Source organism: Ctenopharyngodon idella, chromosome 10 (genome assembly GCF_019924925.1).
Source record: "Ctenopharyngodon idella isolate HZGC_01 chromosome 10, HZGC01, whole genome shotgun sequence".
NCBI lineage: Eukaryota > Metazoa > Chordata > Actinopteri > Cypriniformes > Xenocyprididae > Ctenopharyngodon > Ctenopharyngodon idella.
In genome coordinates this window covers 5,629,513-5,655,761 of record NC_067229.1, presented here as the reverse complement: position 1 = coordinate 5,655,761, position 26,249 = coordinate 5,629,513, and the positions used below count along the sequence as shown (strand labels likewise).

General features: G+C 35.0%; 2 protein-coding genes and 1 long non-coding RNA gene across 8 annotated transcripts; 1 reads left to right on the top strand and 2 right to left on the bottom strand.

Annotated features, from left to right (window-relative positions):
- Window positions 1–313: 313 nt before the first annotated feature.
- Window positions 314–6,945, bottom strand: si:dkey-182g1.6 (uncharacterized). Of its 5 annotated transcripts, none has more exons than XM_051907358.1 (7): window positions 6,477–6,945; window positions 5,314–5,634; window positions 4,019–4,315; window positions 2,223–2,534; window positions 1,869–1,991; window positions 1,314–1,395; window positions 314–939 (listed from the first exon to the last, which is right to left on the bottom strand). In XM_051907358.1, exons 1-6 carry the CDS (start codon window positions 6,520–6,522, stop codon window positions 1,331–1,333), a joined length of 1,164 nt encoding a protein of 387 aa, XP_051763318.1. In that variant the 5' UTR covers window positions 6,523–6,945; the 3' UTR covers window positions 314–939; window positions 1,314–1,330. The 5 variants fall into 5 exon arrangements, 4 of the variants coding, with proteins under 4 accessions (XP_051763318.1, XP_051763317.1, XP_051763316.1 ...); XM_051907357.1 differs by having other exon boundaries at window positions 314–942; window positions 6,477–6,944; XM_051907356.1 differs by having other exon boundaries at window positions 1,314–1,346; window positions 6,477–6,942.
- Window positions 6,946–7,138: 193 nt separating this feature from the next.
- si:dkey-182g1.2 (uncharacterized) lies at window positions 7,139–25,576 on the bottom strand. 2 transcript variants are annotated; one of them, XM_051907313.1, is made up of 11 exons: window positions 24,221–25,576; window positions 17,443–17,772; window positions 15,010–15,330; window positions 14,780–14,899; window positions 12,648–14,511; window positions 11,752–12,081; window positions 10,171–10,557; window positions 9,926–10,030; window positions 9,240–9,299; window positions 8,312–8,629; window positions 7,139–8,121 (listed from the first exon to the last, which is right to left on the bottom strand). In XM_051907313.1, exons 1-5 carry the CDS (start codon window positions 24,264–24,266, stop codon window positions 14,462–14,464), a joined length of 867 nt encoding a protein of 288 aa, XP_051763273.1. In that variant the 5' UTR covers window positions 24,267–25,576; the 3' UTR covers window positions 7,139–8,121; window positions 8,312–8,629; window positions 9,240–9,299; window positions 9,926–10,030; window positions 10,171–10,557; window positions 11,752–12,081; window positions 12,648–14,461. The 2 variants fall into 2 exon arrangements, with proteins under 2 accessions (XP_051763273.1, XP_051763271.1); XM_051907311.1 differs by lacking the exons at window positions 15,010–15,330; window positions 17,443–17,772; window positions 24,221–25,576 and having other exon boundaries at window positions 14,707–14,899.
- On the top strand, window positions 17,794–26,141 carry LOC127519887 (uncharacterized). Its single transcript, XR_007931933.1, has 2 exons — window positions 17,794–18,654; window positions 25,601–26,141. It is a non-coding gene; the product is annotated as an uncharacterized LOC127519887 (long non-coding RNA).
- The last annotated feature ends 108 nt before the right edge of the window (window positions 26,142–26,249 follow it).

Below are 26,249 nucleotides of genomic sequence, written 5' to 3'. Positions count from 1 at the left end.
ACAGCTAGACAAGCAAAGAGAAAAGATGATCAGGTGGTGTTGGTTATGTTTTCACATGATCATTATTTGACTTGAATCACTGAACTCATTTAGAGCCCAATCTCTGAGTTAGATTCACATTATTGATTACAGCAACACTGTGATTCTACAGCAGAAGATCAGCTTAAAAATCACAAACAGCCTAAAGATCACACAAATGAGAACCATTTAAAAGACAGAAATATAATTAATTTCACATTATTACTCATGATTTATTTCTCCTTACTTGTTCATGTTTTGTTGAATGAAAAAACAAAAGAATAACCAGATGGAATAACCTTAGCACAAGAATACAGCATCTGAATTATGCTTTTTTTTTTATTATGCTCATTCATATACAGTGCATATTTAGCTGAAGGCTGGATGAATATTAGCTTCATTTTCTTGACTGGTTTATTTCAAAAGCGTTTGTTCAGCAGAAATGATCAGACAGTACAACTATTTATCTGAACATTCAGTTCATATTTAGGATTACAGATTCACAACTTAAACAAAACCGTAAGATTTAGTTCCCCAAACAAAATACAAAACAGTAAAAAAAAAAAAAAAAAAAAAAAAAAAAAATTATCTGTAAAAATGATCAATAAACAAAACAGTAAATAAAAAAATCTAGAAAAATGTGTAGAATTAAAAAGTAATAAAAACAAAGTTCTCATACTAAAAGTAGTGCTCAGCATTACACTGGATGAGTCAAGGATCTGTAAACTGTTTTTTTTTTAAATGTAATACAAACTATTACATCAAACAAACCTTGCTTCTCTGTTTCTACCAAATACAGCTCTTGTTAATTTATACAGTTTAGCTCACATTTGTATTATTACAGAGGTTAAGCACTGTTGCAGTTGGGTTACTCTTAATTATTCTGGATCCTGAGATTTTTCCCTTCATCTTCACTGAAGTCTGCTATAAAAAACACAGTAAGAGTCAGTAAAAACTTGTGTGATCTTAGATTCAAGTCAGTGATCTTATACACCTGCATATAAAAGCTCTAGCTCAAGAGCATAACCTGCTTAACAATTTATTTGAATTAATAATTTGTTAAATTAAATAACGGTGATGTCCACTGAAGTGAAAATTACTAATATAGGCTTGTTTGAGATGCATCGGCGCTGTGCAGACTGATCGGCGTATGACATCAAAGTACCGCAAGAGCGATTCAAAAGCATAAGGAGTTGTATGCTCTACAATCGCTCTCGCAGTACTTTGATGTCATAATTACAGATTCACGAAATTAATCACAAATTATCGAGAAAGGCCATTGATCAGTATCTTACCACATTGGACACTGTGATTAGACGACGTCTTTGCTGGAAGCAAACACAGAATTGATTTTAGTGTCAATCCTGAACTTTAACACTGGCAGAAAAATATGTAATCATTAGACACACAACAATAGCATGTTTACTTTCAGTGGTCTGGCTCTTTTTTGATACAGCACTACCTTGATATTTTACATTTAACTCTTAAGGGTAGCTGTAAAACATTCTCCCTATCCCAGGACATGCAAAATGGCAAACTTTACTGCATACTTCTATAGCATGTAGGCTACTGTTTTCTCTTTAGTTTAAAGTAAAATATCAGTGCTGTATATTTCTGTATTATTGTTATTCCTTTGTGATGATATTTAATATTTGAATGGACAAACTTCACACAGGTACATCATTTACAAACACCAACAGACACAAAACAGTCTAAAACAATGCTGAGATCAAACAGATCATATTTGCAGTTTTTGTGTGAAGTTTTCTCAGATGCAGCTCACAGTATTTTAATGTCTAACCATCTGTTATCATCATCGTCATGCTATATGAACTATGGGTTATACTTACTCCTGCAGCGACGGTAAATCACAAAACCAACAGCCACAAGCAACAGCAAAACAAAAACACATATCAGTCCCACATAACCTGGGTGAAGACCTGAATCTTCAGTGCGGTTTTCTGTTTTAAAAGCTAAAGAGAGACAGTGTGCATGAGTAAAAGTGTCAGTCTGATCATATTATAAGTAATTTTTTTATTTTTTATTTTTAACAAATGTCTCACTTTTGCATATCATTTCTTTGGGAATGTCTTATTGTTTGTCATAAATATATATTTTTATGAAATGTTAATTGGATTTTACAATATCTAAATTGTTCACAGAGCACAGATGTAAATAAGACATTGCAGATTTGATCTACTCACCCTTGACAGTAACACCAATGTTCCTCTGTAAGGTGTGTGTGCTTCTGCTCATGTTCAGATGATAATCTCCAGAGTCTGTGGTTTCAGAGTCACTGATGGTGAGAGATCCAGATTTTTCATTTAGCTGCAGTCTGCCTTTGAATCTCTCATCTCTGCTGTCTTCTAATATGAACTGATTGGTCCTTTTATTGATTTCAGCAATGAGATGGTCTTCAAACTTCCACAATATCAGATCATATTTCTGTATTTCAATAAGACCAGTGCGTAGAGTGACAGATTCTCCCTCCTTTACTGATACTGTCTTCATAGCCTCTGTCAGCAACAAACACATATGAAGAACAAATGGGTTACTCAGAGAATAAATTCATATCACACAGGATGCGATATTGATTCATTCGGGAATATTTTAAATACACTGTCAATAATGTGCACTGTTACTATAAAAGTAATTCTCAACCTTTCTGACTCATTGTCCAACACAGTTTTGAAGCCTAGTATTTCTGCTGTAATAATGACAAAGCTGTTTGTTTTTTAACAGAAACTGGGAGTATTGATATATTAAATTAACTACCCATGATTTTTAGCCATGAGTTTGGTCATTTTAATATATTAATATTCATTTTAAAACTTTGAAGTCATCCTGCAGCCTGGTCCTAGTCCCTGGCCCACTGGTTGAGAACCACAAGCATTTGAAAATAAGCAACTTAGAGTTCACCTTATTTTCACACTTGCATATTTCCAAATAGTTTGAGCAATTACAGATTATAATACAAAGATAACACAATAGCTCAGTGGAAATTACAGAATATTTGGAATGAGTAGCATATCAAAATCTATTACCAAACTACAGACAAAAGAGACTCAAGAGGCTTCATTCATTTCTTCCATAAATTCTTCTTTCTATTTTAGTTTCACTTAAAAAGAAAAGACATAGGCTAAATCCAAATAGTGAGGATCTAATCAGGGTACCTAGACTGAAAAACTACACTGCCATTGAAAGATAACCATACAATAGCCTACAAAATATTCAATTTGAACATGATCAGCCATTCTGAATTGTTGATATTGGCTGCTGAATTTTTACAGGCTGATGATGCCCATTTTTACTTGTACATTTGGTATTTTGTGATGTTAATAAGACATGATGATTTTTGAACTCTCTCGTTTAATTGGCTGGCTATGAAGATTGGATTAGTTCTGATCCAACCTGACCATTTGATGATGGGTAGGCTATGAACTGAAAGACTGTGTTCTCAGAACAGGTGTATTTGTGACCGATGATACACGTTATCGCGTTTTAAATGTTACAGGCCTACATTAAAAATATCTCAAAAAAAAAAAAAAAAAATGTTTGGACGTTTAATGACCGTTAAAAAGACATCCCTCTGACACGTCCCGTCATGTTTGAAAAATAGTTTCAAAATGAATTTTGAACGGACGTCTTTGACGTTATTTTATTAATTAACATTAACTACACGTAGCTAAAACTCAAAGTAACAATTATATATGCAACCCCAGAGAATTGTAGACATGTACAAACGTATCTGAATGCATTTTTAGGATTTTTTTTTTTTTTTTCTTTTTTACCGATTTATGCCGTACTACCGCGACTATTTTTGGCCAGGGACACTTGTCATTGGACCAATGTTTGCTGGGATATTATTAGTCTACTAGCTATACTGGCTGCAATTAAAATTCGGTTTAATTTAGTGTAGAGTCATAATATGATAGCAGAAAAAAATCTAATATGAAATCTTATAGCTAAAGCTTAGCTTTAGAAAAACTGAGCTACTCACCAACAGTAGGCCTAATATGGAATTTTCTGTGTAAGATCATTCTGCTGGTGTTGATCTCCACTTTATAATTTCCGTACTGATCTCTTTGGATGTCTCTGATGTTGAGGTCTCCGGTCTGATCATTCAGATGAATGTTTTTCATCCTTGCGTCAACAGGGCCGTTTAAGCGAGCAATGAGGGCGCCTTGATCTCCAAACTTCCACAGTATCTGATCATCTCTCTGTATTTCAGTAACACCAGTGTTTAGAGTGACAGAATCTCCCTCTATCACTGACACTGACTCCACATTATCTTTGTCTACAACAAACACATGAGAAAAAATAGGAACACTTCAAAACAGAGATTATAACACTAAGCAATTTTCAAAAACTTTTACTTGCAAAACAATATGTATACAGTGAGGTGTAAAAAGTATGAGACCACATTAATTTTGTTTTACCCAAAATTCTATTTAAATCTGGCAATAAACATTTAAGCATTAAAACAAAACAAAAAAACAAAAAAAACAAAAAAAAAACAGCAAAATAGCTTTTATGTAAAATGTTTAAAATGTGCACTTCTTAGGTTAAGAAGTTAAGTAAATAAACATTGTTGATCATGTGGCAGTCACTGAATCTCAAGGTGCTCACAAATCATCACAAATCATATTAAAATAATAATTTTTCAATTTTTCACTCCAGCTGTTTTGCTGATGAAATTACTTGCAATGGACAAACAAAACAAACAAAAAAGACTGGATTGAAGAAAAAAAAAATATACTTGACATTGGTAACAACTGAATTTATTTTATTTATTTATTCATTTTTTCTCTCTCATGAGTTGGTGTCTGTTCTTTGTACCAAAAAAGGTTCCAGACTTCAGATTCAACAGCATGGCACTTAATCTGACCTGCTTATAAATCATTAAATAATAAATATAAATTTCTACTTCTGAGTATCTGAAACTACAGGCATCTGAGCTCAGAATAGGTTATCTGGATTTCAGGAAATGATAACACAACATAGAACTTCTTTTGTTGCAATTGGAGTTTTTTATTGTTTGAAAAATACAAATAAATAAATAAACTGAAAATGGATAAAATCATAAAAGAAGTATCTGTGATCTTATTTTGAATGTACTTTTGGTATAGTCAGATAATATTTATGACTCTAAACTCCGACTCAGTTGCTGCTTTTATTTTTCACTGTTCAATATACAAATAAGTAAAAGAAATAAACAGTTAAATCTTTCCACAGTATTTAAATTGTGCTAATTATTCCATACCAATATTACACTGTAAGACTTGAGTTACTCACCGCGAACAGTAACCCTGAAGCTCTTGGATGTCTCATATATGCCACTGATGTCTAGTTTATAAAGTCCTCCGTGTTGTTTTTTTATGTTCTTGATGGTGAGAAAGCCGTTACTGTCCAGCTCGAGTCTTTCTCTAAATCTCCCATCAGAAAAATCATGTATTGAGATTTTCCCCCCTTCGATTTGAGCTATGATATCTTTTTTTTCAAACATCCATACTTTCTTATCATCTCTCTGTATTTCAGTAACATTGTATATTAGAGTGACAGAATCTCCCTCAATCACTGACACTGGCACTTCATCTACATCAGCACCAAACACTCCTGTAGAACAAACAGAAACAGGTAATGCAAAGTGAGAGAAACTTATACATCATTGTTAAAATATGTGCAGTGAGTGTAGTAGCCTATATGGCAGCAAATTCTCGAACATTCGGTCACTTTACCACTCCTCAACCATAAACAAAGACGCTTTCAGTGTTATTACCACATCAATTCAAACCAACCCCACAAGGCTGTTCTACTTTCGCTAATAGCTATAGCAATTACAAGTCTGGTGGTGCTTTATTGAAAAAAACAAAAACAAAGCTGTTTTCTGTTTTAAAACAACCAACAGGGTTATTTCATCTTAAATTAAAAACAAACTCATATTGAAATGGAGTTCACAAACATCTTTATGAATAAATGTGCTTTATTTGTCTATTCTGAGTTGCACCCCGACTGATAATGACAATAATTCACAAAATCTAAATAAAGAATGATCTTCTGTTCTCTTCCGCTTTAAAGGGATAGTTCACCCAAAAATGAATAATTCTGTCATCATTTACTCCCCCTCAAATGCGTTTGTGTTGTCAATAATAGGCCTATTACCTACTGATGTAGAATGACATGACAAGCGCCCTCTAGTTTTCACTAAAAAGCACACGTGCACAAACATGTAAGTTCCAAAAACCTTTATAATGGTGCAGTCATGTGTCATTATTCGCAGTGATTTATCACAATTTATAGAAAAGTAATAATCGTTTAGAATGTAAAAAACAAACAAACAAAAAAACAAACACCGGATATAGGCTATAAAACAAATGAAAGAATAACAGCAAATGCGCATTATAACTGTTTGCAGTTTATAATGAAACCGAAAGTATTAGATAAATAGGCTAACTCACCGTACACGAGTAATAAAATACACAGAAGGAAAGAATCGTTCCTCATGATGTCGCTTCTGACCGCATACAAACTCAACGAAAGCAGTGATCCAGGGTGCTGATGATGGGCTCGCGTCAGGTCAAACCTTTCAGGTCACGTGATTTCTGAGAAGGATGTGCTACGTCATACCTAGAATAAAGTCAAAGGTCAAATATTTTCATACACTGAGCTTTGATCAAATAACTCTCCGTGATTATTAGTGTAATTCACAATCTTTTGATGATTGACTTTTAAAGTGTGACTGTTTGAAAATGGTGGCTGTCCAGGGGCCAGTTAATAAAATGATCTGGCAAAGTTTTTTTTTTTTTTGTAAAGTTTACTAGTCACCGACCATTTTCGTAACTAAATGGGAATAAGCCTTAATCAATAAAGATAGTACTAATAATACCCACTTAATGCTTGAATTTATGGGCAGAATCGATCTACAACAAACTCGGTCTACAACAAACAGTGAGCATGGATATACGCGTGCACACCATAAAGTTGACGCGCGCATAGAAAAATCGGGCTGCAAAAAACGTCTCTCTCTTGCCTGTTTGGAATATGTTCAGTGTCTTTTTTTAAGGATGTCATTAAATATTTAAAATGTATGAATATCAACGAACAAACACAAAGACGTAAATCATTCGCATTAGACATTTATTTATCACCATAATTCTTATTTACATATACATTCACATGATATATTTAAAAGAGCTGAAAGTAAAAACAAACGCAGCGTTCCCAGTAAGAGCATATGGATCAACAGTAAATCAGTCTCAAAAAAACTACACACAAGACCGCGTCACATTTCATAATCAAATCTGATCGTATGACAAACTGACAGAGAACACAGAATATTGTCAGTTTCTCCAGAAGCATGAGGCTATAAATAACGTGTATTATTTTATACATGTATTATAAGAAAAAAGCACCAAAAACCCAAATGGAAATTTACAATTAAGACAAAGTGTTTTCATCCACATTTATTAATTGAGCAGCAAATGTTTTATCAGATGCGACTTAAAAAATAAACAGTACTGAATTTCAAGTGTTTCATAATAGCACAGAGGTAAAGCAGAAATGAATGTACAGAACAGCAGAGACAATAAGTGTTTCCTACTATTATTATTTGGCTACACAGCCATAAAGTGCCTTTATAGATACAATTAAGTAAGTTAAGCACTCACAAAAGAGGTATGTCTATTTGGAAATTACAATGGTGGAAGTCACTCAAAAAATGGATTATTTCTCCAATAAAAGCATCACAATAATCCCGTACAGACATTTAGTATGATACAGCATGACGGATATTTACAAAAACACACAGCATTCACATTCATTAGCTGCACTTTTACTTATATGAGAATATCCACAGAAATACAGTATACACATCAGTCAGTGAAAGACATGTGGTGTATATACAATCTCTTATATTATCTATACAGCACAAGACCTTTCACATATGGTCAGTTCCTAATCATTTATGAGTGTGAAATGTTTCTAGAGGCACATAACAGTGTATGTATTTGTATATTTATTATTCCACCTCCATACAAGATCTGCTGCGTCTCTCTTCACCCAGCAATAGAGTTTCTGAATCACTTTGTCTGTTTTGACTGGAATCTATAAGAAAACACAAAATAATAAATTATTGTCCTGCTAAGTCATATATATATATATATATATATATATATATATATATGTGTGTGTGTGTGTGTGTGTGTGTGTGTTATGCTACATTTATTTATTATATTTGTCAACTTTTTATTTCTATACTAGATCTTAGATTCAAAAGCAAACCTGGGCTACTCACCAATGACAAAAACATTGAATTTTTTGTTTGACTGCACTTTTCCATTGTTGGTAATCAGTAGTTGATAATCTCCAGAGTCTGTGTTTCTGGTGTTTGTGATGGTCAGAGATCCAGTCATACTGTTCAGCTCCAGTCTGCCTCTGAAACTCCCATCAGCACCATCATACGTCTTCTTATTGGTCTTATTGGCCACTCTACTGATTCTTGCTATGACGTTTCCTTTAAACTTCCACTCTATCACATCGTCTTTCTGTAGTTCAGCATGTTCAGTGTCGAGAATGAGAGGTTCTCCTTCCCTCACTGTCTTCGGTGTTGATTCTGTTTTATCAACAAAGGGCCAGAATTCCATTAAGCAACATTTTGTCAAGGAGAACTAAGGAAAAAATCCATATTTTACACTATTATAAATAAACTTTTCATTTGGTTAAAGGATTAGTTCAATTTAAAATGAAAATTACCCCAAGCTTTACTCACCCTCAAGCTATCCTAGCTGTATATGACTTTCTTCTTTCTGATGAACACAATCAGAGTTATATTGATAAATATCCTGATGCATCTAAACTTTATAATGGCAGTGAACAAGACCAACAAGTTGAAGAAAGCTGAAGTAAGTGTATCCATCCAAGAAAAATATCCATATGTCCGTATTTAACTTACGAAGAAAGCTTAACTGACACGACGTCAGTACATTTTGCTTTGGATGGATGCACTTTCTTGAGCTTTATACTCATTTGTCTCGTTCACTGCCATTATAAAGCTTAGATGCGTCAGGTTATTAATATTTCTCTGATTGTGTTCATCTGAAAGAAGAAAGTCATATACACCTAGGATGGCCTGAGTGTGAGTAAAGCTTGTGGTAATTTTCATTTTAAAGTGAACTAATCCTTTAGGCACAGGAAGCTCATTATTATCTGAAGGAAACACTCACCCATTTCCTGTGGCCTCTTTGATTGACAGCAGTTATATGACCTCACTCTCCCTAACAAAACTGAGAATGAAGGTAAAACACTGAACAATAACCACAGAGCATCATGTTGTGCATCTAAAATCATTTAAAAATTAACGGTCATTTCGTTTTACTGATTGAGTGACATGTTTATTGATCTCTTTATTGGATAATTACTTATAATTAATATATATATAGAAGAGTAAATAGGGATTTCAGAAAGATTTGACACATCAATTGAAGAAAACATGATGTTAACAGAATTTTTGTTTACTAACCAAAAGTATGATGTCCCGCTAAACTGCTCAATTCAGTGGTAAGAAATGAAGTAATGTTATCCTAGTTAAAGTCAGATCATTGTTTATTCATTTTCATGAATAAATTCCATAATTTAAAAACCCAGGATTGTGTTAAAGTTGTTATTTTGGTGCTGAAAGTAAAATCTTGGTTATTGTGGTACAAGCTCTACAAAATCTTAATTTTTTAATGGACAAATGTAATCTTATTTAATCCTCCATATAGTGATTTATGTGCTTGGATTATTTCTATTGACAAATACGCTTCTCAATACTAGGTGTAAACAGGGCCTTAAAGGGCACTACTACAGCCATCACAACTAACAAAACATTCAGAAATCCGTTCAAAAGATTTTCATTTCTGTTACTTACCATTCCAGTTTTTAATGCCCGCAGCCAAACACCCAACCGCCATCATCAACAAAAGTATTAGAGCAATTGACATCCAAACTGTACACGAGTGGGATTTTGTAACGGCTAAAAGAAATGATCTGAAATTAGTGCAGTGTTGGGAAACAACTTCTCATACTGGCACAAATTCAATAAGGATATCAATTACCTGCAACTTTTTCAAATAAACTACACTTAACAGAAAAGTAAAACCAATACATTCTCACCACGGACAGTAACGTTGAATCTCCTGTATTTGGTCCCAGTGTTGTTGCTGATCTGCAATATATAAAACCCAGAGTGTTCAGTTCTGACGTTTGTGATGGTCAGAGATCCGCTCATTTTGTCCATCTTCAATCTGTTATTAAATATCTCACTGACACCAGGATCTAATGAGACCTCCCGAGTTTCTCCATCAATTTTAGCGATGGCAGTCGCGTCGCTTAGACACGGGTTATGATGAAGCGGATTATATATGCAACGTTTTGTGGCTCGTGCAAAGCTCCACAGCATCAGATCATCTTTGTGTAGTTTAACATCAGTGTTTAGAATGACAGGATCTCCCTCCATCACCGACACTGGCTTTATTTTATCTGCATCTGGATCAAACACACCTGGAAAAGTTTCACAGTTGATTATTTGCACTGCGATACATCATGATAATGTACATAGGGGATACCAGAGCATGTTGTCATACTTTTACTTTAATTTTCGTAGAATGAATAGAACCTATTTCCACTGGCATTAATCTGTAATAAAGATGCAGTTCATTTAATACACGCTGACCCTATAGCAGGGTTAAAAACAAACATATCTGTATTTAAAATGTATTATAGGATAATTAATGGCTTTATTTTATCTAAATTTAGCGTTAACAGTAGTACAATTATGAATCACTTCACAAATCATAATATTAAACTAATGCTTTGGTCAACAGATATTGTAATTAATAAATGTATAGAGGTTTAATATACAAAACACTTGTGACAATTTGCCCCAGTTACATTTCCATAATAATTACAAACCAGATTTGTGTAATCTGACCACATAATAACTATTACAATGTGGTCCAAAAACTCCCAAACTGTGGGCTTCCTAATATGGGACGGAGCTGGCAGGTCACATGACAACAAAGAGAGAGAGTTTGAAGGGCAGACAGGGGGAAGGAACTGCACGACCCTTGAGAGAGACATTTCACCACAGAACAACGGTAGGAATCTGAGACTGATCGTGACGGGACCTTCTTTCACGTATGGATTAAAAAGTTACAATGGAACAGCCAATCGGGTGAGATCACTGTTTTCTGTCATTATTTTTGCTGTTGTTGTTTCATAATCTCTGTGACTTTCTAGTCATGTATATTAGTTGACTGTAACTGTTAGTGAACTTTATAATCATCTTAACATCTTTAAACTATTAATGCAATGACCCACTTAAACCCTTCTACATCATTTTAAAAACTCCAATCTCACTGAAAAAGTCCAATTCTCACTATTAACTGTTCTTTTGCTTCAATTAACTCCAATAAACTACTAATTACTGCTTATTAATATAGTTAGTAAGGTAGTTAAGTGTAGGTATTGGGTAGAATTTGGTCATGCAGAATAAGGCATTAATATGTGCTTTTATAAGTACTAATAAACAGCCAACATCTTAGTAATATGCATGGTAATAAGCAACTCGTTAATAGTGAGAAGTGGACCCTAAACTAAAGTGTTACCCAAAAACGATAACAAACCACATATTAACAGATAAATAATCAATGTGTTCAAATCGCTGGTAGATATAACCATTCGTGCGATACTCACCAATTACAGTAACATTGAATCTCTTGTTTAAGGATCCACTTGTGCTGATCATGTCCACTTTATAAAGTCCAGAGTGGTTGGTTCTGATGTTCCTGATGGTCAGAGATCCAGATTCAAAGTCTAGCTCCAGTCTGTCTCTGAATCTCCCATCAGCACCATCATATGTGGAAGATGTTTGGTCTTTGTTGATTTGAGCTATGAGAGCATTTTCAAACTTCCACAGTATCTTATCATATTTTTGTATTTGATTAAGACAAGTGTGTAGAGTGACAGAATCTCCCTCCATCACTGATACTGACTTCACTCCATCTGTCTCAAAACCAAACAAACCTAGAGAACAGATATTCACAGTTAATCACATATTAAACCACTGAATATGCACACAGGTTCAACTCAGATCGCTTAATTTTATCTAATAATCTGAAGAGACTTGCTAAAATATGTAAAACTAACTGAACAACCACAAAATACTTCAAGCTGAACAATACAGAATCAAAATTTGACAAAAAAAAAAGTAATTTTGTTAATAAAAGTAACGAAGACACATTAAATCTTATTTGAACATTTTTGTTTTTATGTTAATATAACAGGTAAATAAAAGCGTGTATGCATTCACCACAAAATGCAAATACACCGACAATGCAAAAAAAACTACAATTGCGTCACGACGTTAACAGATCCGCGCACGCACACTGACTACACGCAAAGCACACGCGGTGAATCAGGAACTATAAATGTATTGTGTCGATTCATTAATGAAATCCCGCCACCAAAACAAAAACATTATTACACATGTAAACACCTTAAAACACACAAAACCGTGTGTGCATTCCACTTCCGGTTTCTATGTCTTGAAAACGAAAGTGATGAATAATAAACAGAATTGAACGACTTACCTTCAGCGAAAAATAAGAAAATAGGGAAAATTAGGTTATTCATATTTTCGAACACGACTGTAAAATATGACTTCTAGAAGGCGATTATTTATATAAATATTTGCCGTTTCTGAGTGTTATAGTTCCCGAGCCGCTCCCCACTGACAGAGGATTATAGACTGAAAACCCGACTGAAGACCGACAGAGAGACCGAGATTGAGGGAAGATTTTTCATAACGATGTCTCTATAATGCTGAAAGAAATCAGTGTGTTTGTGTTTGAGGGAAAAGGCGCTAAAGAACATCTGCTGGAAACAGCAGCATATTCTAGTTATCGATTAGCTGAACAGCGCCACCTAATGAATGGAACTAATAAATCTCGTTAAGGTGGTCTGATATTTATCTCACCTCAATCATCTGTGAACACAATACCAGGAACTGGACTATTGAACATCTAGGTACCACCTCTTGTACCTTCCTTTGACCCGCAGATGTTTCCAGTGTTTATTCAGATAAAATGACAGTTATGTTTTCAAATTGACATTCTGAGAAAGTTTAAACTTTTAGAGAACAGAAGAACCTTGACCCAGACACAACAAAGCAAAAGACGGAGCAGATAAATGGTCAATTGCTGGTCCTAAGCAACTAGCTCCAGCTCAGGACCAGCACTTGACCGTCTTAAACCAGCTCAAACCAGGCAGCTTCCATGCTTCAAAACATACCTAATCAGTATATGCTGTTTTTTTTTCAACAGGGAACTAGATTCATGTTAACAAAATCAAAAACCATAATCTGAAACCATTAATTTTACATGCCCTCTAAAAGATTAACATCATATATTAATCAACATATTAACCAACACAAGATTACAACACAAACTGCACCATATATTAATATGTAGGCTAGTCTATCAAATACGTAAATAGATGCTGTAAAAACTAAGCTTTGAGATAGAAAGTCATGTTTTTTTTTTTTTTGCAATTAAATAGTTGTTGCGCTGCTGCACATATTTTCCCATTTTATTATTCCAAATATTTCCCAACATACAACAAAAAGGCATCAAGACATGATAATTTTCAATTACAGCCTAGCAGAGATTTGTATAACAAAAAATTTGGCTACACATCAAATCAATTAGGCCATTCAATGGCTTTACAATAAGTGCAATAACTTCGACATTCATTTTAATTGCAAATCCTTAATAATTTCACATTAAAACAATTATGTGGGCCTCCATAACTGGAAATATTCAACACCCATATCAGCATTCACTAAAGGCAAGTAAACAGCAGTTTATCATAACCTACCCTAATGTAAACAGAGTATCAGAGTGAGTAAATTACGTATCTTAAAATATACTTACAGAGCAACAATGAGGCAGTTTCCATAACACTATGAAAAAAAGACTTAAGAAAATAAGCATGTGCATATTATTACCCCCAAAACAGGCTCGTCCTGCACATGAAAAAAAGCATCAATCACACAATTCCCTCTTTAGCCCTCTAAAGCATGATTTGAATCACTAAGGAAAACAATCTTTTTAAAGATGAAACCTGCCGTTGTTGTCATTTGACCTTGAAAACATCCACCTTAAAAAGCTGCAGTGAACAGTCCCACCAGCCAACATGATTATGTACTGAAAACAGGTAATTAAACACTTTTAAAACAAAGAATTGTACCATAATATAACAGGATCATTGATCAACATGTAGTGCAAACCATTCCAGCAAATGCACAAAATATATATTCTCGGTTTATGCCAAAGAAGCCGTTCACAGAAGTTCACAACTGGTTGATTTCAACCACAGCTCGTGTTCATGTTACAGAGGCTCTGAACTACTGCTGTCCTTTCAATGGATCCTGTACCCCATTCCCTTTATCTTCATCTGAAAGAAGACAAAGAATGAATAAAGACGATATAAATGACTCCTTACTGCAGCTATACATATGAAATATTTGATAAACAAAAAATTCAAGTCTTTACACAATCAATGAACCCATTTAGTAAAATACTGTAAATATCATTTGATCAATCACAGATGTCATTAAACAACATACATGATACAGTACAGAATGCTTACTCTGCTTTCGCACAATAACGTTTAGATTTTCCTCATTGTCGGAACAGATGAAGTTAATATAGGTCGTGCTGACCTTGTGGTGTTCGACTTGTTTCACGTTGTTTCTTCCAACACCAAATCCCAACCACCAACACGATCAACGCAATAACACACACACATATGATCACTATAACACCTGTGGGCAGACCTGATTCTGTAATGGACAAAGAGAGAGTTCAATAATAAATCATGCGACAAGCATCTTGCATTTATATGAACCTTCAGTCAGTTATAAACATGACTAGCATAACTTGATCTACTCACCACTGACAGTAACACGGAACGTCCTGTATTTGGCCGCTATGTTTTGACTCTTCACCTGTAGTTTATAGAGTCCAGCGTCTGTGGTTTTGGTGTTTGTGATGGTCAGAGATCCAGTCTGATCCAGCTGCAGTCTGTCTTTGAATCTCTCATCAGCATCATTGTATGAGGGGTTTTTACTGGTCTTTTTGTTGATTTGAGCTATGGGAGTCTCTCCATCTTCAAACTTCCACTCGATCACATCGTAAATCTCTATATCAGCAATATCATGCTGTAAAGTGACAGAATCTCCCTCCGTTACTGACACTTTCTTAGGGATCGCATCTGAAATACGTATACACAAAATGCACAGAAATAACAGACGTTAATGATTGCATTCAGACAATAATCCTATACTATTAAAAAAAAAAAAAAAAAGTTCAATATAATTATATTATTATAAATCTTCATATACACCAATCAGGCACAACATTATGACCACCGACAGGTGAAGTGAATAACACCGATTATCTCTTCATCACGGCACCTGTTAGTGGGTGGGATATATTAGGCAGCAAGTGAACATTTTGTCCTCAAAGTTGATGTGTTAGAAGCAGGAAAAATGGGCAAGCGTAAGGATTTGAGCGAGTTTGACAAGGGCCAAATTGTGATGGCTAGACGACTGGGTCAGAGCATCTCCAAAACTGCAGCTCTTGTGGGGTGTTTCTGGTCTGCAGTGGTCAGTATCTATCAAAAGTGGTCCAAGGAAGGAACAGCGGTGAACCGGCGACAGGGTCATGGGCGACCAAGGCTCATTGATGCACGTGGGGAGTGAAGGCTGGCCTGTGTGGTCTGATCCAACAGACGGGCTACTGTAGCTCAAATTGATCAAGAAGTTAATGCTGGTTCTGATAGAAAGATGTCAGAATACACAGTGCATCACAGTTTGTTGTGTATGGGGCTGCATAGCCGCAGACCAGTCAGGGTGCCCATGCTGACTCCTGTCCACCGCCGAAAGCACCAACAGTGGGCAAGTGAGCATCAGAACTGGACCACGGAGCAATGGAAGAAGGTGGCCTGGTCTGATGAATTACATTTTCATTAACATCACGTGGATGGCCGGGTGCGTGTGCGTTGCTTACTTGGGGAACACATGGCACCAGGATGCACTATAGGAAAAAGGCAAGCAAACGGAGGCAGTGTGATGCTTTGGGCAGTGTTCTGCTGGGAAACCTTGGGTCCTGCCATCCATGTGGATGTTACTTTGACACGTACCACCTACCTAAGCCTTGTTGCAGACCATGTACACCCTTTCATGGAAACGGTATTCCCTGGTGGCCTCTTTCAGCAGGATAATGCACCCTGCCACAAAGCAAAAATGGTTCAGGAATGGTTTGAGGAGCACAACGAGTTTGAGGTGTTGACTTGGCCTCCAAATTCCCCACATCTCAATCCAATCGAGCATCTGTGGGATGTGCTGAACAAACAAGTCTGATCCATGGAGGCTCCACCTCGCAACTTACAGGACTTAAAGGATCTGCTGCTAACATCTTAGTGTCAGATACCACAGCACACCTTCAGGAGTCTAGTGGAGTCCATGCCTCGACTGGTCAGGGCTGTTTTGGCAGCAAATGGGGGACCAACACAATATTAGGAAAGTGGTCATAATGTTATGCCTGATTGGTGTAAATTGTACATAAATATTTCCAGTTTGACACTTGGTCCCTATACATTCAATTTATGAAAAAATAAAGACTTTTCCATATTTAAATTCGAACAGTTCATATTCTTTATCTGACACGTTACATTTGTGTTCTGTATTACCCAATGTGAGGGAACATTGTTCAGAAATGTTTAAAGTAGATTTTGAAACCCAAAAAAGTGCAACCATCGATGATAAAACATACTCCACACGGCTCCGGGGGGTTAATAAAGGCCTTCCGAAGCAAATCCATGCATAAGACAAATATCCTTATTTAAAACTTTATAAAGTAAAACAATGAGCTTCTAGCACGTGGAGTACGTTTTCTCATCAATGGATGCTCTTCTCAGGATTTAAGTATTAATTTACAATACTAACAATCCTTGGCAAATATTTTTGCATACTTTAAAGGGATAGTTCACCCAAAAATGAAAACTCTGTCATCATTCATCATCATTTACCCAAGTTCAAATTGTTCCAAACCTGTATGAATTTCTTTCTTCTGCTTAACACAAAAGAAGACATTTTGAATGATGTTGGTAACCATTGACATACTATGGAAGTCAATGGGGCCCATCAACTTTTTGGTTACCCATATGCTTCAAAATATCGTCTTTTGTGTTCTGCAAAAGAAAGAAATTAATACACATTTGAAACAACTTGATAGTAAGTAAATGACAGAATTTTCATTTTTGGATGCACTATCCCTTTAATCACAATCATCCATCAGGACTATATCACCATTGACTACTTACTAAGGACAGTGACACTGAATCTCTTGTGTATTGTTTGGTTGGTGATATTGACGATCTTCACTTCATAAGTCCCAGAGTGTTTGGTTCTGGTGTTTCTGATGGTTAGATCTCCAGTTTGACCGTCTAGATGTAATTTGTCTTTGAATTTTGCATCATCAGTGTCATATAATAAGACATTATTAGTCTTGATCGTAGCTATGACATGATGCATAAACTTCCACTCCACTTCATCATCCTTCTGTATTTTGGTAACACACGTTTCTAGTTTGACAGATTCTCCCTCCATCGATTCTATTGTCGTCAATGCATCTGCCTCAGCACCAAACACACCTGGAGAACAAACAGGAACATATAAAACTCCAATATAACAGATTCAGCAGAGATCATCAAGTTTTATCTCATTTCGATCAGTCTACATGTTTCTACTATTCAGAAATATAAATGGGCTTTACTCGTCTAAGGCCATGCATATATCACTAAATATACACTGACAGGTTTTCTAAAATGAAATATAAATGGACAAATTATTCAAAAATATTCAACATGATGGTTAAACAAAACGTCATTTAATGCAGACTACATGTAAGCTACCTGTCTGAACTCTAAATATGGATATTTGTTAAATTCCAATATTTACATACATATTAATATTTCAAATATATGTTGCATATATGCACAAATATACATTCTATATCACTGAAAATCATAATACATGTACTATACATGTTCATTACATATATTGTATGATATATGGGAAACAAACTATGGACGGACCTCTATGTTTAAATGACAGACCATTTGAGGAAATCTCAGTATAATATGTAAGGCTGCGAATAAAACAAACTCTCACTAGATATAAACAAGCAGTTGAGTTTTAAATGAAATCTCGCGAGATAGAGGACGAGCAGAATGCGGAAACTGGTGTGCGATTGTGTGGCTACGATATTAAAATTGAAACTGGATCATACAGTAGCGCTTTGTAAAATATATAAAGACTATATTTTTCTCCGGATAAATCAACTAATAAGGGATTTACGTTATTGTTGCTTTTTGTTTATCCATTTGGAAGCTAAGCACAGCTGTAATTCATTTATTTATGAAAAATAAAACGTTGATAGAAACCTATACGCGTTTAGAAACTATTGAGAACCGAGGCTGTGGATAATGCATTACATAGAACCTACGTTGTGACGGATAGTCACCAAAATACGGGTAAGGAAAATATTTTTATATACACTGAAGCCGTGTTGTTTTTGTGTTCTACACCATGAAGGAAATTCCTTGTATAATGCCATACGTTTAGACAGATCTGTCATCGGACAAAAATGGTGGATGATATGAATTCACTGATAAAGTTTTGGTAAATAATCAACTGTCGGGTGAATTAGTGCCATACGCCGGATTAACTTGACCAAAGCAACAATTTACATTGATATGTCAAACAATTTGACAGGCAGGGACGTTATTTTTCTCGTTACGTTGACATTATTGCTCCCAGAGCGGACTTGACGCCCTTTGGACGGTTAATGTTGTTCCCACACAAGTCGGTCTCTTCCACGAGAGGGCGCTTCACGGTTCAGAAGAACGATTTCTCCACTGAGTAGCATACAAATCTCTGGAGGGTTTTGGGCTTATTAAAGGCATTTGTTCAATAAAAACTATAATTATTTAAATATGTTAGTAACAAGAATAGGTACTTTTAAATAAAATAGAATCCCCGTCCCTGCTATTGCCATACAATTATTTTTTAAAAATCCGTATCATGTAAATCACAAATTGCCTTGATTAGTTCATCGTAATCACCGCTTAGAAAAGTAACAGGTACCACGTGACAACGCTATCACTGACCGGTCTAGACAATGATTTACTCGAATTATCACACTGAGAAACTTAAATAGCGACTGAATTGCCAACAGAATTCTGAAATAAATGCAGAGCTAACAGAGACGAAATAAATAAATAAAAAGTGACATTATGGAAATGAAAACACCAAAACAACAACAGACTACAAGAAAAAAAAAAAAAAAAAACGGAACAATGGGTTCATGAACTATGCTCGCAGGACATTTCAAGGCTATTGTAAATTGTGTTAATCATTTCTAAGCATGTACAAGCTTGCACACGTTTTTCATTTTCTTTTCAGTCATTGAGAAGAATTTCAAGTGTCCTGCTGTGTAACAGGCTGTAGTCTAAAACTATTTTAAACTATTTTCTTATTTCTGTATTACATTCAATCCATATGAATTTAAATGAAAAGTACAATTATTTCATGTAGCCTCCCGAGTCTGATATGAGGCCATGGAACTGCGTGCACAACACTCATATAATTATGAGTAATAATTCAAGTTGAAAAATGCTGTTTAAATTACTTTGAATGGAGTTTAGCATGTCCACCGCAGAGCATTTTAAGGTACAGTGCCATTTTAAAGCAGTGTTTCTAACAGTTAAACTACCATATGCCGCATCCAAATAAGCATGCAATTTAATGCCATGCCAGGTTTTTTCAAGGTGAGAAACAGATTAATCCAGATAAATAAGTAAAACTTTAACTTATTTTGTGTGTAATAATACTAAATATGGGTGAAAGACATTTTTCGGGTGATCTATCCCTTTAAGTGATTAGCTGTTTCAACACAAAAGCAGTTGTTCAGCATGTTGAGGCCTCTCCTCCACTGACTTCCATTCAAAACAGAAGGGCCTCTTTTCTCCCTGTTATGTTACGACTTTTTATGCCAACATTGAAGGCTGCTACTGGGGGAGGGGCTCTTGAGAAACTCTTTCATAACTGCTGAGCCTCAAAATGTCAAGCTTCCTGTTGAGAACAACTTTTTTATAGATCTACAAAAGATTGGCCAATTGGAAATTAAACAATTTTACATGCATTCATAAAATTGTTGAAAATAAACCACAATTAAAAAGACAATTGGCACTAACTTAAAACACAATTTGAATAAATGATCATATTGATGGACAAAATTAGTGTTCTTAGATATCCAGCTATAAGAGAAAATATTTAGCCTTTTGCAGTGAAGAGTAAAAGCCAGTTCACATCAAGAACGATAATGATAACTATATTATTGTCCACACCAACGGACAATATCGTTCTGTTTATTATAAGTATGTGCTTCTGTTTTGTTGTCTGTCACTTTAAATGCTCAAGCTCTTTAAAGCAGGATGGATTCTGATTGGCTGTCAATATTTTTATTGTTCATCAGCTAAAAAGAAAAACCCGTTCTGACAGTGATTCAAATGATATTGTTTCTCTGTGCCGTTATTGTTATAGTTGTGGTGTGGACTCTACTATTTTCCTATATTTAGACGATCTCTAGAACTGTATCTTTATCGTTACAGTTATCGTCTTTGGCGTGAATGGGCCTTAATACAGTAAAATTATGTCATGTGTCTCAACTCCTCATATCTGAAATTAAAGTAATTTTGCTGGTTAAATCATTATTAAAGGGATTGTTCACCCAAAAATGAAGATTCTTTCATTTATTCACCCTTACGTAGTTCCAAACCTGTATGACTTTCCTTTTTTTTATCCCCATACAATGAAAGTCAATGGGATCCAAAACAACACTTGCCTCCATCAAATCAGTTATGCAACTAGGTGAAGGTTATACAACAAACATGTCTTTAGTCAAACTATAGCAGCACACTGCACTACAATGTCAAGGTCATGGGTTTGAATCCCAGAGAACAGAAGTATAAGCATATTTAACTACAGTATCAAACAGAAAACCATTAAATTTGTACTGTAAATAGTAAATTATTTTACTATTTTGTTGTATAAATAATCTGTGTGATTATTGTATCATGATAGTTTAGATGGTTAATCACTTTGTATTTCCCTGACCATTAAAACCCAAAACATACAAAATCTGAACAACAATAGCAAATTGCAATAGCATACTTAAAGGGTTAGTTCACCCAAAAATGAAATATCTGTCATTAATTACTCACCCTCATGTCTTTCCAAACCCGTAATACCTTCATTCATCTTCGGAACACAAATCAAGATATTTTTGATGAAATCCAAGAGGTATCTGAACCACACATAGGTAGCAACGTCATTGCACCTTTCAAGGCCCAGAAAGGTAGCAAAGACATCATTAAAATAGTCCATGTGACTACAGTGGTTCAACCTTAATATTATGAAGCGATGAGAATACTGTTTGTGTGCAAAAACAAAAAAAATTTTCTCTTCCCTGTTCTACGTCAAAACACTGACTCATTATTGGCCGGCTCCTGCGTCAGCATCACACGCATGCGGCGTGCTGCTCATGTGAACAGCGTCGGCCAATACTGAGTCAGCGTTTTGAAGTAGAACCTGGAAGCACTGCACTGAATTCACTACATCAACTGCATAGGAGAATGACAGGGGAGAGAAGAATAAAGTCGTTATTTTTGTTTTTTTGCACACAAAAATTATTCTTGTCGCTTCACTACATTAAGGTTGAACCACTTGTCACATGGCATATTTTAGCATCTATTTTAAATGTCTTTGCTACCTTTCTGGGCCTTGAAAGGTTTAATGTCGTTGCTGCCTATGTATGGTTCAGAAACCTTTCGGATTTCATCAAAAATATCTTAATTTGTGTTCCAAAGATGAACGAAGGTCTTACGGGTTTGGAACGACATAAGGGTGAGTACTTAATGAAATAAATTTCATTTTTGGGTGAACTAACCCTTTAATGGCAGTGTTTCTACATAAAAATATGTTGATCTTACAAAAGAAAATTGGTCAGTTGAAATGCTCAAATGATCTTGTGACATTTATTTGATAAACCATGCATAAATTATATTTATATTTATGAACTTGGCATATGTTCATCCAAATCAACTGACAATGCATTGAAAGTATAGAATTTATCAGCTCATGGGTTCTCTGGGAATAAAATCCCATGACCTTGGCCTAGTTTTAATAAACTGTGCATCAGTGGATTTTAGAAGCACACATTTGTTTGCATCCCATGGATGAATAAAACGTAAATGGATTGCATACTGAAAAAAAGCATTGCAACCCTATGTCTGTATCCACTGCTGTGCTGAAAAACCACAACAAAACATCGCAAACTTCAAAAACCACCACTCATTATAACAAACTAACGAAATGCACTGCGGTTTGTCACTTGCTTTGCATTAGACAATGCCTGGAGCAAGCTATACTTCCAGTTTCAACCAAAACAAGTCTTTCATAAAGTGGCGGGGACAAAAACAGCCTTAGCAAACAATGGAAAAAAATAAATAAATATGTCCCCACCATAAAAGACACATCAGGGCAAACCCGCGCCGTTGCATTCTGAAACGCTTCGCAAATTCACAATCAAACTCAAGAACTCGTTGCGTTGCCAGATACACTATAGCGAAAATCTGTAAACGTATCTATGCTAACTAATGTCGTGGCGAAGTAAGAGTTTGAAAATAGTCTTTATAATGAAGTTATACTCTATTTATTAAGTCGATGTGTTTATAGAAACTCACCTGAATAATAAAACATCCGGTTTGTTGTCAGAAATGTACCTCTATCGCCCCCTTGAGTACTGAAGTCTGTTACACAACGCAAGAGCGCACACTATCCTCGCGAAAATTCTATCACACCTGATGTCATGGTGAGGTTTATGCCTGCTAGATCTTCAATGCAAACACATTAATGTAAAGATATGTCGTTTTTTTTTTTTTTTTTTTAACAAACACGTTTTCTGTTAAAAATCAGCTGCATGGCATAAATGCTAATAATGGCACAGATGCTAATAATATCGGCAATAATGTATAAATGTTCCTTCAAAAGATATTATTTTAAACCAAATTACAGATGCACAGAATTATTTTTTTTACTAACGTTTATTGTCATTTTACTCAATAATTTTAGTAATAGTTAATTACTAATAGTCTAATTCCACTATTTGCTTATCAAGAATTAGAATTAACGCAATAACGCATTGCTTGTAGATATATAGGCCTATATTATTTTCATACGGCTGATTCAGCTTTAAAGCTGGCTTGACATTTTCACGACACTTCTAAACATGAAAAACTGGACCGTGCAGCTTAACGAACACCATCACCCGCGTCATGAACTGGCGTAACATACAAGAAATATAAATGACGCATTTCACCATCATGTAGTCTGCGTTTAAAAAGCTGTTAACAAATTATGATTACGATACCTCTGAGAAAAATAAGGACATAGGCTGAAGTACAACAGACATAAAGCAAAAAATGACAGCCTAGTCTTCCAAAACAGCATTGACTACCTAAAAAATTGTATCAACCAAAACCCCTAAATCTTCAATTCCTAAACGTAAATATTCAAATATTTACAATACAAGCGACATCAGATACACAGGAATTAAGGCCTATTGGTATCTCCGGAAGTTGGCCTATATATAAAAATATTACACAAAAAGCATGAATAGATCTCGAGTAACATAAATTTAATTTACCTGAATAGCACAACCGCATAAAATATAGTTCCCAAAGACCTGACGTGATTCGGACATCCATCTCCAAAAATGTGATAATAATTGTCGCAAGGCCTGAACTTGAAACCCAATGGTGTCTGACGCTTCATAAAGGTAAATAAATCAAAATAAAAAACACACACCATTTTCCTACTCTTTGTCTTGCATCTTAATAAACGCGAACGCTATGAACACGTTACGATCCACAAGGAATAAGAAAATACGTGTATAAAAGCAAATACGCATTATTTATTTCCGGTTCTATTAATTAAAATCGAAAGTGTTATAGCTACATAAATAAAATTACTACTTACCCTCCACGGATAATAAGACAATAAACATTAAATACGCGTTTCCCATTTTGATTGAAGAATTCTGTAATTTCTGAAGCTTAAAAACGATGAAGATCGTAGCTATAAATATCCATATAAATCCGTCGTGCTGTAGTTTCTCAACCGCACCCAGCCAGATTGATTGCGACAATTACTAAAAAATAGCTAAAGAATGACCGAGACACTTTTATGTTGACTGCGAGTTACAGTTAATATTCCTTAAGATATGTACGATGTGGAAAATGGGTTACGTTCCCTAAAGGGTACAAATACAAGAGAGCGCAGAACTCGCTCGAAATGGCTGAATCTTCCGTCTGGCAGGTAACGTGACGCGGGACGACACAGACTCATAACGCCACCTACCGTACAAAAACCATACATACGCAACCAACTTGCCCCCCCCCCAAAAGATCCTTGTGCACCTGTGCTGTCTGGACAACATGAGTGGACATTAGTCTCAGTTTCGTGAGAAATACTGTGAGGAAATCTTGAGTTTTAATTGTAAGAACTCATAAGAAATGAAAATGTCATTAAGAATAAAAATGTACTATTAAATGCTACTAAGTACTATTCCAGCTGGGCCTATACTTGTCAAAATACTTATTTTAGCACTTGACTCGGACAGCATCTTTTAGCATTACTTAGCACTGCATTTGGCCCTATAGATCATGACTTTCTTTTGAGAATACTTAAGAATCATATTGACATTTGTGAACAGGTGCTAGCCTGCTTAAGATTTTATCTGTCCGACAACTACCAAGTTATTTTTGTAAATGAAAAGATGTCCTGTTTAACACGGATAAAGTGTGGTGTGCCTCAAGGCTTAGTCTTAGGTCCTTTGTTATTCTCAATTTACATATTCCCTTCAATTGATATCATTTGGATACTATTACATAGGTGAAATTCAGCTTTATATTTCCTCCTTTAAAGCTGGTGTATTGCACTAAGCACATTATAGACTAGATATTGATTTATTTACATATGATCAATACAAATAAATTGTGTTAACTAAGTAGTGTTGGGCCTGATTGGACCTAATGTCCCTATTAAAACTTTCGTATCAGAAATATTGCCATGCTATGGATTCTCTCTCTGTTAATGAATAGAAAAGTTAGTTTATGTATTCATAACTTCAAAAATAGATTATCGTAATGCACTATTGCCTGGTTGTCCCACAGTCTTAATTAAAAAAATGCAGCCCATTTTAAAATCTGCATGTCATTATGAGCATGTCAGTATATCTAGTCATAATTTTATCTACAATTGCTATCAAATTACATGTATACTATTTTAAAACCTTTTATTTCTACAAATGTATTATATGTAAGAAAATCCTGACCACTTTTTCTATCTTTTCTGCAGCCATGAACATCAAGGTTCCAGCAGCACCTGACATCTGATCAGTGGAGACTGGAAATGAGTTCTGAAATTAAGAAAAAGAGACATTTATTAGTGTACCTGAATGTGTTAGCTTGATCTATAACAAACGCTATGAAACATCAGCAGATCTGCTTGTAATTCTTTAATAAAAAGTAGAACATGTAAGAGAGTCACTAATGTAGAATGATGTGTTATGCATGTGTTCATAAATTAATTTCTTCTGTAAAAAAATTACCCTTAATTACATTGATGTCAATTGAGGTGCTTGTTTTTGTTTAAAGTCCAAATATGAAGGATGTTAGTGAGGAATCTCAGAACATTTGTAAATCCAAACCAAATGTTTATACATTTTGTTTGTGTTAATATTATCTATGGCCATGTATAGACCGCTTCTTTTGATTCTCCTATCATCTCTATATTAACTCTCTAAACTTTAATTTTGAGTTTGCTGTTTGTCAGTTACGTTGTATGTGTTTTCTGTTGTGGTGTTAACAGAAAATAAAATACATTTCTATAAATCCTGCACTTTGTCCTGTTAATTTATAGTATTCTAATGTGTTGTAATAGATTACAGAAAGAAGTTTTGGTCGGTGCATATAAAAAAAAGTATGATCCAAATGAAATTGTTGCA